Source organism: Ursus arctos, unplaced genomic scaffold (genome assembly GCF_023065955.2).
Source record: "Ursus arctos isolate Adak ecotype North America unplaced genomic scaffold, UrsArc2.0 scaffold_21, whole genome shotgun sequence".
In the NCBI taxonomy this organism is placed as follows: domain Eukaryota; kingdom Metazoa; phylum Chordata; class Mammalia; order Carnivora; family Ursidae; genus Ursus; species Ursus arctos.
The window spans coordinates 4156641-4168531 of record NW_026622886.1 but is presented as its reverse complement, the minus strand read 5'-3'; the positions used below and the strand labels follow the sequence as shown (position 1 = coordinate 4168531).

The 11891-nt window shown below is 59.3% G+C and overlaps 2 protein-coding genes across 2 annotated transcripts; both read left to right on the top strand.

The window, feature by feature from the left end:
* Positions 1 to 563: 563 nt before the first annotated feature.
* Positions 564 to 2906, top strand: LOC113241797 (histone H1.0). The gene has a single exon (XM_026479671.4). The coding sequence runs from the start codon at positions 960 to 962 to the stop codon at positions 1542 to 1544; it is 585 nt and encodes a 194-aa protein (XP_026335456.1). The 5' UTR covers positions 564 to 959; the 3' UTR covers positions 1545 to 2906.
* Positions 2907 to 3375: 469 nt separating this feature from the next.
* On the top strand, positions 3376 to 9363 carry GCAT (glycine C-acetyltransferase). Its single transcript, XM_026479670.4, has 9 exons — positions 3376 to 3636; positions 5089 to 5219; positions 6249 to 6350; positions 6836 to 6982; positions 7495 to 7649; positions 7787 to 7869; positions 8074 to 8245; positions 8636 to 8757; positions 9041 to 9363. The coding sequence occupies exons 1-9, from the start codon at positions 3441 to 3443 to the stop codon at positions 9190 to 9192; spliced, it is 1260 nt and encodes a 419-aa protein (XP_026335455.3). The 5' UTR covers positions 3376 to 3440; the 3' UTR covers positions 9193 to 9363.
* The last annotated feature ends 2528 nt before the right edge of the window (positions 9364 to 11891 follow it).

Sequence of the window (11891 nt, the reverse complement as noted above, 5' to 3'; positions counted from 1 at the left end):
GGCAGCGAAGGGGGAAGGGACAAAGTTTGAAAGTGCCCTTCCAACTCTTCCAGGGAAAGTTTGCTTAGGGGCCCCAAGGGCAGAGAAGAGGGAGAGGTGCGGGGGGCCCAGTGGCGGGATGACCCCCGAGAGGTGACCGGACCCCGGGGGAGCGACCCCTCCCCCCTGTCCCGGCTCAGCCCGGCTGGGAGTCGCCCGGCTCGGGGCAGCGTGTGTTAGTTGGGGCCGCTTTCCAGCCGCTCCGCGGGGCTGGGGGGTCCCGCCGCGGGCCGGGAGCGGGCTCTCCGGTAGCCCCAGGGGGGAGCTTTGCTACGGGGGGTTTCCCGCACCGAGGCTCCCCGGGCCCTCAGAGCCAGCCCCCCGCAAAGGGGAAATGTGCAGGCGCATCAGCGGTCCTCGGCGCCGTTTGGGGCGCGTGGCGGGCGCGGGGGGCGGCGGCCGGGCCGGCGGGATGCCCGGCGGGGGAGCCCAGGGAGCCAGGCAGCGGCCCCGGGCGGCGGCGGGGAGCGGGAAGGCCCGGGCCGGGGGGAAAGGTCGGATTTGCTCGGCGGAAGAAACACAGATGGCGGCGGCGCGGCGCCATTCCGGGCCGGGAGCAGGCAGCCAGCAGCCCTGTCCTCACCGCGGTCCGCCCGCCGCCGCTAAATACCCGGATGCGCCGCCCGAGCGCCAGACGCGGAGCTGGGAAAAGGGAGGCAGAGGAGGCGGAGGCGGAGGCAGAGCCCGAGCCGGAGCCGGGCGCCGAGACCGACCGACAGACCGGCGGGGCTGGGCCACGCAGAGCCGGCCCGGCGAGTCCTCCCGCGACCCGAGCCAGGTCCCTGAGAGCCGGGCCCCGGACTGGCCCGGGAGTCAGGAGGAGCGCCAGAGCCCATCCCGAGTAAGGCTCTCCTCGGCCTCCGACGAGGGCTGGCCCTTTTGAAGGCGCCTCCTTCAACAGCAGGACCAGACAGGCCACCATGACCGAGAACTCCACGTCCACCCCTGCGGCCAAGCCCAAGCGGGCCAAGGCCTCCAAGAAGTCCACAGACCACCCCAAGTATTCAGACATGATCGTGGCTGCTATCCAGGCGGAGAAGAACCGCGCTGGCTCCTCGCGTCAGTCCATCCAGAAGTTCATCAAGAGCCACTACAAGGTGGGTGAGAACGCCGACTCGCAGGTCAAGTTGTCCATCAAGCGCCTGGTCACCACTGGGGTCCTCAAGCAGACCAAGGGGGTGGGTGCCTCGGGGTCCTTCCGGCTGGCCAAAAGCGACGAGCCCAAGAGGTCGGTGGCCTTCAAGAAGACGAAGAAGGAAGTCAAGAAGGTGGCCACGCCAAAGAAGGCAGCCAAGCCCAAGAAGGCTGCCTCCAAAACCCCAAGCAAGAAGCCCAAAGCCACCCCAGTCAAGAAGGCCAAGAAGAAGCCGGCTGCCACGCCCAAGAAAACCAAAAAACCCAAGACTGTCAAGGCCAAGCCGGTCAAGGCATCCAAGCCTAAGAAGGCCAAACCAGTGAAGCCCAAAGCCAAGTCCAGTGCCAAGAGAGCCGGCAAGAAGAAGTGACAAGGGGGCTTTTCTTGTGGACACTCCTGCCTGTCTATTTTCTGTAAATACTTTTCTCTTTCCTTCTCTCTTGATCTTCGTCTGCAGTCCTTTGCCCCTTTCTATTCTGACTTCATAAGAGACAGAATTTGGATTCCTCAGAAATTAGGGAATAATTCATTTTTCCTTAACAGTCGTGCAAGGACAGCAACCACAAATCTCATCTCTGATGATGAGAATGTACTTACATTTAGTTTCGTTGACTTGTTATTAATCTACTTAATGGGTTTAGGGACTTGGGTGGGTCTGTGTGTTTTGTTTGATTGGATGGTTGTTCACTCTGAAGGTAAAGGGGTGGGAGAGAATGGGCAAGGCCACTCGTTCAGACTAGATGAGGGGGAGCCCGGAAATGGGAAGGTTTGTAGGGGTAAGTTTAAGGTGAGCCGGCCTCCTCTAGGTTGCACACCCCTTGTGAGAGTTTCAGAACCTTGGTGGGGAGAAGGAAGGGGTGGTAGCAGCTGGATGGCAAAGGAGGAAGGTGGGGAAAAAACCCTCTCCGGGCTGACTTCCACCTTCCAGTAGTGAGCATTGGGGGGGGGGGGTCCAAATCCAGTTTCCTTCTCACTGTTAGTGTGCCCCTGTGGCCTCTCCTATTGTCCTAGGGAAGGGGGGGGGTGTCAAAATGACAGCTGGTCTGAGAAGCTGGGGCTTCTCACAGTCAGTGGGAATCTAGCCATTGGGGGGGGGTCTTTGTGGCTTCAGAAAGTCTCATGTTAAACGGGAGTGGCAACTTTGGGGGAAGGGTGGGGACTCAGACAGCCAAGTGCCTCAGTGTGCCCTGTTAAAACTTGGGTTTTTTCCACACAATTGGGTTGTATCATAGGAGGACTTTTTTCCCCTTTTTCCCCTGGTTTTTGGTTCCCCCTGTATAAGAAAAGAGGTGGTTTTACTTGGTGGCCTGGAGGGGCTCCAGCCCTGCCACCCGCCACTTAAAAACGTCCTGACCTCTTTACTTTCGAGTCTTTTATAAAAGTAGTTGTAGATGGGGGAGGGGGAGGGGGAGGGGGAGGGGGCGGGAGTGGACGGTAAGACATACTGCGGTCGATTTTGAATTGCTAAGTAGTTGCACAGAGCTAGGTCTGTGTGTCTGTGTGTATATGTGTATATATACATATCTAGGGCTAGTACTTAACGTTTCACACCCGGGAGCTGGGAGAAAAAAACCTGTACAGTCGTCTTTTATTTTTAATAATATAGGAAAATGCGCACTTGCGCGTGGTCCACACCCCCCCCTTTTTTTTAAACAAGTGTTATTTGTGCCGGGAAGAATTTGCTGTCTTTGTAATTTTAAAACTTTAAAATAAAATTGAAAAATGGAAAAAACCTGAGCGGCGCATTTTTCCTCACTTTTAAGGCTGGAGACGAATGCGGAGCAATCAGGCAGGCGAGCCTGGGATGAAATCCTGGGGGCGTTTGCACCTGCGAACGGGGGACTGTTCCAAGAGTTCCACAGGAACCGGGAAAGAGTACCGAGCGTGCCTCAGCCTGCTTCTAGGGTCTTGCCTTTGGGGTCCAGGGTGCATCCCCCTTCCTTCTGAGAGCTGGGTGTGGAGGCAGGGGATGGGAATGGGGGGGCTGGGGGGCTGGGCCCTGGGACGCACCACCCTCCGCCGTGTCGCCTCCCCTGCCCCCTACACGGAGCGCTCCAGTCTTCACTTACACATCAATCCACTTTCATCCGCTGCGGGTCCCGCCGGGCCCCGCCCCCCCACGCCTGGGGCCGCCTCCCCGCCCCTTTCACAGCTCTCTCGCTCCGATTGGCTGCCGTGGCCCGGCCCCTCCGGCCACGGGACCAGGCGGCGGCCGCGGTGCGCACAGCCCTTCGGCGCCGGGAGTGCTCGGGTGAAGGTGGGCACCATGTGGGCCGGTCGCGTGCTCCACGCTGCTCTCTCCGCAGCCCCCCGCAGCCGCCGCGCGCAGTCGGCTCTGACCCAGCTGCGTGGCGTCCTGGAGGAGGAGCTGGAAGCGATCCGCGGGGCGGGCACCTGGAAGAGCGAGCGGGTCATTACGTCCCGTCAGGGGCCGCGCATCCACGTGGACGGCGTCTCCGGAGGTAACTGGCCCCTCTTGGGAGTCGTCGGACCTGGCGGGGTGTTCGAAGACCCTTGTTCCAGGCCTGCGCTGGAATGGGCAGGGGGCGGGTGGGAGTACCTGCGCCACGTAGCCGCTGGCATCTTCCCCAGTCTATCAGGCTGACTTCATGGCTTCCCAGGGTTAGCTGTAATCTAGTGAAACCTGTTCCACGGCGGGAGGTGATTTGCTGTTGAGCACCTTCTCGACTCAGACGGTAGGGCTGGAGGGAGACCCAGTCCTGTGAGAACGTGAGAGAAAAAGAGAGGCACCCAGTTGGCCCCCACCTGGCTGCTTCAAGGAAGGGTGGTGGGAAGGCGGCGGCGAGCAGCCCTGCATTTCTCCAGCTGCTGCTTTGTGCGGGTCCCCGCCACCTGCGGCACGTGGGCTCCTGCAAACCTCGGAGCGCGGGAGTAACCAATCCCATTGTGCAGACAAAGAAACTGAGGCTCAGAGATGTGAAATGCCTTGCCCGAAAGCCCCTGCTAGCGGCCGGCAGAGCTGGGCTTTGGTCCACATTCTCCCGTATATTGGAGCTGGAAGGTCAGCTAGTGGGTCAGAGTCACAGCCAGCAAGAGGCCCCCCGCTGCTGCAGGAGGCACACCGTGAATTAGCCCACTGGGTCTGTCTAACCAGTGGTCACCACCTGCCTTGTCTGTGCCGGGCCCCAGGTGGTGCTGGTTATATATAGACTCCCAAACCAGCCTTCTGTTCAGGAAAGAGGCCTGGGATCCCTGGTGCTGTTGTATTCAGTTGTAAACGGAGGTTCCAAAAAAATCTCTGCCTCCCTCCACACCCCCACACCCCCACCCCCGCCTGGGGGAAGCTTGGAGCAGGTCAAAAGATGGGAAATGAGGAGACACAGATTCTCATCTTGCTTTTGACCTTTACAGGCCTCAGTTCCCCCCTCAGGTCAGCTGTGTTCACTCTGGGCTTTATAAGTCAGGAGTTGAGGTCTCAGAGAAACCCCCACATCCACACACTTGAGGCACCACCTGATTCCATACCAGGCAGCAAAGTCAGCTGTGTGGAGTCAGGGCCACGGCGGGCCCCCTGAGCCAGCTCTCTTCTACCCACAAGGGAACCAAGGCCCCCGTGAGGGCTGCTGGTAGTCTTCAGGGACAGGGGAAGCCTGTAAGGTAGGGCTCCGTTCCTCATTGGGTGGAATGTGATTTCACAGCCAGAGTCTAAACTTCCACCCTGAGGGGACTTTCCTGACCCTCCCTCACCTGTAGCTGTTGGATTCTGTACCTCCCAGGGGCCCCTCGTTCCCCATCCTGGCCTCTGCCCCCGAGTGGATTGTACTGTGTGGTTGTTGCCTTCTCAAGGGTGAATCCCGGTTCGTTTCCTCTCGGGGTCCCCAGGGCCCGGCACTGACGCTTTTCCAGGCCCTTTCTGGCCCTGAGCTGCTGTGTCCATACTGTCCTCACCTCAGGAATCCTTAACTTCTGCGCCAACAATTACCTGGGCCTGAGCAGTCACCCCAAGGTGATCCAGGCGGGTCTGCAGGCCCTGGAGGAGTTTGGAGCCGGCCTTAGCTCTACCCGCTTCATCTGCGGGACCCAGGTACACAGTGGCTGTTGTGGGGGTTGGGGGGGGGTGCCTTGTCCCCAGCGTGGGGCACTGACCCCAATTGCCTGCTTCCACAGTCAGCAGGGCTGGTTTAGCCAGCTCAGCTCACCCCAGGGCCCGCGCGCTCTCAGCCTACAGCTATACACCAGAAAGGCGAGTCAGGCTTCTGTGCGTTGCAAAAGAAACTCCCTCTCTGCGCCTCCCTTTCCCCACCTGCATGCAAAAATGCTTCCAACAGAGCCTGGTACATAGTCTTGTTCAATAAATGTTGATTATTTTATTGTGTAAATGTTACAAAATAAACATATAAGTGTGAAACTTACAGTGCTTACTATGTACCAGGTATTGTATTAAGAACATTACAAATATTAACTCATTAATGTTCCTAACAGTCATAAGTGATAGGTGATATTCTTGTCTCTGTTACAGAGATGAGGCTGCTGAAGCCCAGAGAATTCGAGTGACTTGCTCTAGGGCACACAGCCTGTTATGATAGAAGTTTAACCCAGGCGGCTTGGCTTCTGACTACTTGTGATTATTATTACCCATCTTCTCAGAAACGGGACAGTGAAATGAGTGTCAGAAGCAGGACTCCTGACTCCCAGCCAGGGCACTTTCCAAAAAAACCCTCACCCTGACCGGACGGCTTTCAAATTTAAGAATTTGAGGCCCAAATGAACCTACATAATCCTTTTCTTTGCCATTAAGCAATCAAAAAAAGGACTTAGGTTGATGTCAGGAAGACATCTTCCCTTGCCATCATCACCCATAATTCCTCATTAGGTCCCCATTACAAACGAAGGTCCAACAGGAAGGGATACCTAGCGAGCCCCTGATTCCTCAGGGAGAAGCATCTGCCAGGTTCCTGTCGGCTCTGGGGGAACGCTGGTGGTGGAGAAAGAAGGGAGAGACCAAGGCTGCAGGCCTTCTGTGCCGAGCCTGTGACCCTCTAAGCCTCTGTCCCCAGGGCTTGTTTCATGTGACCCCGAAGGCATTGTCACCTGTTTCCCTCTGTTTCTTTAGAGCATCCACAAGGATCTAGAAGCAAAGATAGCCTGCTTCCACCAGCGGGAGGACGCCATCCTGTATCCTAGCTGTTTTGATGCCAATGCTGGCCTCTTTGAGGTGTGTGTTGGGGGAAGGGCACAGGTGGGAGTTGGTGAGGACAGCCAGGCTGTGGAGGAAGGCTGGGGGTGAGCAGTGAGGAGAATGTGGCAGAATGCCACTGCCATGCCTAGAGGCTCCACTGCCTTTTTCTTATGGAGGCTAAGGTTGGGCCATGTAGGTGCTCCCAGAGGAATCCTGGGACCTGCAGGGGACCAGCTTCCAGGGCACTGGGGAGATAACCTACACCAGCAGCAGGAAAGCCGGAGATAGCTGGGACCAGATACTCGCCAAACATGTTCTCACCTGCTCTCACAGGAGCTGGTCCCTGGTCCAGCCCAGGCCCTGGGGCCCTGGTGACCCAGATAGAGGCAGATAGAGGCTCCGGGTCTCCCTGCCCAGAGGAATGCCCTGGATGGCAGTGAAATTTTGACTCACATAGACATGGGGAGGGAGAACTCCCTAGGTGGTTGGGCAGTAGCTCTACTCCAACTGTCTTCTTCCAGGCCCTGCTGGCCCCACAGGACGCAGTCTTGTCGGACGAGCTGAACCATGCCTCCATCATCGATGGCATCCGTCTGTGCAAGGCCCATAAGTACCGTTACCGCCACCTAGACATGGCTGACTTGGAGGCCAAGCTGCAGGAGGCCCAGGTGGGGTGAGGCCCAGGTGGGGCAAGAGCTGGGCTTGTCCTCAGCCTCATCACTGGTGAATGCACTGAGGCTTGGAGGGACCAACTTTGCTCTCACAGAACATGAAAGTTTGAAACAGCTGAGATCTGAACCCAGATCCCTCTGCCCCAAGGCTTTATTCCGTTGTACCATGCCACCTTGACTTCTAGCAATCACCGTATGTGTGGCAGGGCCTGCTGGGCACAAGGGTGGGATGAGCTCCGGGATAGAAGTGGCCCCAACCCACCCTCCCTCTCCCAGGGGAGACTGAGCTCTTCTCACTGGTCAGGACTGCCGTGAAAGAGGTGGGCAAGGCTCAGGGAGGCACAGATGAGGGGCAGGCTGTGCCAGCCCCAACACAGTAATGCTTATGTGCCCACCTCTGTGCCAGACCCTGGGCAAGGTGACCTCACAGAGTCCCAAGCAGCACAGAGAAAGGGAGGATTGGCCCAGCTTGGGATACCAGCCATCCCCTGTCCATGGCTTCCCTGCAGAAGCATCGACTGCGCCTGGTGGCCACTGATGGGGCCTTTTCCATGGACGGTGACATCGCCCCCCTGCGGGAGATCTGCCACCTTGCCTCTCGATATGGTGCCCTGGTCTTTGTGGATGAATGCCACGCTACTGGCTTCCTGGGGGCCACAGGACGGTGGGAGCACGCTTCACCCACGGCCTTGGGTTGGGTTTCTGAGGGTGGGTGGGAAACCAGGAAGCAGGCCCCTCACCTAACCCATGATCCCTGGGTACTCAGGCAGCCAGTGGTGACAGTGGTAGCTTCCCTTGCAGGGGCACGGATGAGCTGCTGGGTGTGGTGGATCAGGTCACCATCATCAACTCCACACTGGGGAAGGCACTGGGTGGAGCCTCAGGTACCGATGGGGTCGTGCCCTGGGTCCCCTTATCCACATGCAGGGCCCTGGCGGGGGGGGGGGGGGTGTCTCAGGGTAGGTGGGGGGGGGAGAACTGGGACCATACAGAAGAGGGCAGCATGGACTGTCCTCTCCGGGGGGGCACGGGGTAGGCTCTGGCACCTGGCCTCTGACTCCCACCCTCACCTCTGCCCTTGTCCTCAGGGGGATACACAACAGGGCCCGGGCCCCTGGTGTCCCTGCTACGGCAGCGCTCCCGGCCCTACCTCTTCTCCAACAGCCTGCCACCTGCTGTCGCTGGCTGTGCCTCCAAGGCCCTGGACCTGCTCATGGAGAGCAACGCCATTGTCCAGTCTATGGCAGCCAAGACCCAGCGGTGCGGTCCCTGGCAGGGGTGGGGCAGGCCGGGGGTGGGGGGGAGCTGTAAGGGCCTGCCCCCGTGTGCCCGCCCAGGCCTACAGGTTCTGCCTCTGCCCACACACATGTCCCCAGCAGATCGCACTGGGACTCAGCCCTTTTAACCCTCTTCTCTGTCTCTTCCTCTTCCTGCCATTTCCTGGTACATTTCTCTGTCGATGACCCTGTGTCTCCCCATCTTGTATTATCCTGTCTTTTCACTCTCTGTTTTGGTCTGCCCGTTCCTCTGCCCGGCTCCCCATCTGCCTCCCTTGGTCCATCCTGCAGACTTGGGCACGTGGCCATCAGGGGTGGGTGTGAACACTCCACAGCCCCCTGGCCACCGGTGACACCCAGCTTGTGCCCACAGTTTCCGCAGTAAGATGGAGGCTGCCGGCTTCACCGTTTTGGGAGCCAGTCACCCCATCTGCCCTGTGATGCTGGGTGATGCTCGGCTGGCTTCTTGCATGGCAGATGACATGCTAAAGAGAGGTGAGGAAGCTGGGACAAGGGGACTGGTTATGGGTCCTCAGAGAAAAGAGGAGGGAACCCCTATACTGTGAATGCTCCCCCATACCCTCCCCCTACTAGCCCTTTTAGAGCCTCTGTCTGTCCAAGCTGAAAATCCCAGGCCATGACTCAGTCGCATGTCTGTGAGACCTTGGGCACCTGCCTTGCCCTCTATGACCCTTAGGGGAGTAGGAACCATGTATCATGTCTCCCAAAGCCTGTGTGGCTCTGGTGAGCCCCAGGTTGACCCTTTCCACCTTACCAGGCATCTTCGTCATCGGCTTCAGCTATCCAGTGGTCCCCAAGGACAAGGCCCGGATCCGGGTGCAGATCTCAGCAGTGCACAGCGAGGAGGACATCGACCGCTGTGTGGAGGCCTTCGTGGAGGTGGGGCGGCTGCATGGGGCACTACCCTGACCTGGCTGGTGCCAAGCAGAGCCAGAGTCCCCCTCCTTCCACATTGACGAAAGGGCCCTTTGGTCAGCCCAGGCCAGAGGCTCTGAGCCCTGCCGCAGTCCTGGGGCTGGGCTGGGGCAAGGCCTGTGCTTGTGGTCGAGAGTGTCAAACAACAGTGTGGAAATGGGCTGATATGTTGGTGTGCTTTATTCTCTCTGGGCAGGCCCAGCCTTGGGACCAGTGGAAGAATCAGGCAGGAGATGGGGCTGAGGGCAGGCTCTTCCTGGGTCTCCTAGTAGATCTCAGAGCTGACCACCTACCCCAGGTTTAGATGAGGCCCAGGCAGTGGGGAGAATGTAGGCAGGGGCCCCCCAGGTGGCATAATTGGATTCTGTGCTGCTGGAGAGGACGGCCGCGCACCAACCCTGCGGGCCCTTTCCCAACCCCCCCACCCCCCTTCTCTTCGGCCCCCGGGGAACGCCTTGTGTTCTGCTCCCCATCCAAAGGATGGCTTACAGCTGTCCAGTTAAGAAGGGCCCGAGCACCCAAACCTATGTGTGGAAAGAGAGGCAGAGGATTCAGGCCCCCAAGGAAAGAATGTGGGTCACTTTTGGAAAGACCTCTGATAGTCTGGAACCATGTATTCTAGCCCACTTTGTCCCTGACTCTGTGGCCTTGGGAAAGCCCCTTCACCTATTTGTGCCTCAGTTTCCCTTACTGTACCAAGAGTGGATGTTAATTGATAACTGGGGTCCTTCCATCCCGCTCATTCCAAGGTTTGCTGATCAGCCACCAGGGGGCGCAGCGAGCTCAGGCTCTGGCTGCCATCGCCGCGTCGGCCCCAGATTCCAGGCCTTGGACTCAAACAAACTGGCACCTGGCAGGCAAGGCTCTCGGGAGAGCGATTTTCTGCTGCCAAGGCCCCATCCACACTTGTCCCCAACAAAGGGCTCGCTGCTCCCCTAGTGGACATGATGACAACCCCCTTCCCACAGTCGCTGTCCCTGGTCCTTGTCTCTTCACTGCCCTCCCCACTCAGCTTTACAGGCACGGGGTGGGGGGCCAGGCGGGATCGGTTCGGATTCACCGCAGCTCCAGCCTCAGCGTGGTGTGGCCTTGGGGAGCTCGTACCTCGCTGGAGATAGGGCAGGGAGGATGCAATTCCCTTCTTCGTTCACGGCAGGGAACGAGGACCCCCCCTCTTCATGCCCTCGAACCCCCAGCCCTGCCCTTAGCCTGGATGTCAGGATGGATGGTCTGGGCGAGCTGCAGGTATCCTAACTCTGGGATTCTGGGAGTCCTAGCTTGTGGTTCTGGAGGAGCTTGAGGCTGGGGTCCAGGAGCTCCAGGTGCTGGGAGATGGCAGCCCAAGGGACGAGGACTGCTGTGGCCACGGCAGTAGCCGGAATACTCGGCGAGCCTCTGCCACCGGGTAGTGTACCTGGCGCAGGCGCACTGCTGCGGCAGCAAGTGCACGCGGCCTGGCACCAGCCCCGGGCCCAGCCAGCAGTGTCAAAACGGCAGCTTGCTGTGAGCGATCCTACGATCCGCGTAGGCCGGCGGGTTACGCGTGGTGGCCACAAGCAGCCACCGGGCAACGCGTTCCAGCAGTAGGTGTGGCGTATCCAGCGGGGCCAGAAAGGCAGACCCAGGTCCACCCGCCAGCGCCTCAGCACGCGCCGGCTCTTCCTGTGGCTCCCGGGCGCCACGGCTGGCGTTGCGCCCCCCGGCGGCCGGCGTAGGCAGCTGCATTGCCGCGGTAGCGCGCCACGCCGTCGGTCAGCTAGCGGCTCAGCTTGCGGAGCTGCGCAGGCTCCATCCACCACCATCCAGGAGGGCGGGTAGGAAGCACCAGCAGGTGCCGCAGCGGCTCCGGGCAGACGTGCTGCGGGTTGGACTGGCGGTGGCCCGACGCCCGCGACAGCTTTAGAGCCGCGCAGGGCGGGAGGGCCGGCCGCGGATCAGCCGCACCTCCGCCTCCAGAGACCGTGCCCATGGCGCGCTGTCCACGTCTTCTGCGTCGGGCTCGGGGTTCAAGGCTGCGGCCTCCTGGTGCAAGAGGAGGAGGTGGCGCCAGGAATGCGCTGGGGCTCGGGCCTTGGCCTTGACAACGCGTCCCTCCTGCCTGTCCCACGCTGGCCCTCCCTTCTTACCTTTATCAGCCGCTCAGCCTCGCCCTAGCCCTGTAGCAGCCCATCCAGAGCCCTGCCCCGGGCCAGACGGAGCCTTTCGGGCTGGAAGAGCCCAAAAGGAAGGAGGATAGTGTGTCAGGGATCTCGGGGACTTTCAGAATCAGGGTGGTTGTAGACCTCTGACAGTCAAGGGTTCTAAAACCCCAGGACACTGGGGCTAGAATCCTACAATTCTGCACTTCAGTGATCGGTTGTAACCTTCTACCATTCTAATGCCTTGAATCGATTCTGATAGCTCTGAATTCAGGACAGCCTAGGTATGATTCCTAATATCTTCTGTTTAGTGAATATTTCTAAAAATTCGGAGATGCTCTGCGTGTGGGGCGAGTGGCATCAGGCTTTCAAGAAACACCTCTGAGCACTCAGGAAAATTCTGGGAGGAGCTAGTCCTGAAGAGTCTCTTCCCCAGCTCCTAGGGCCTTGAATGCAAGTCCCAGCTCCATCAGTGTCCCCTCAAACTATTTTCTCTCCCCTTTCACAGACTTCCTATTAACCTTCCCCCAGCCTCCCAGCTTCTAGAAAGACCAC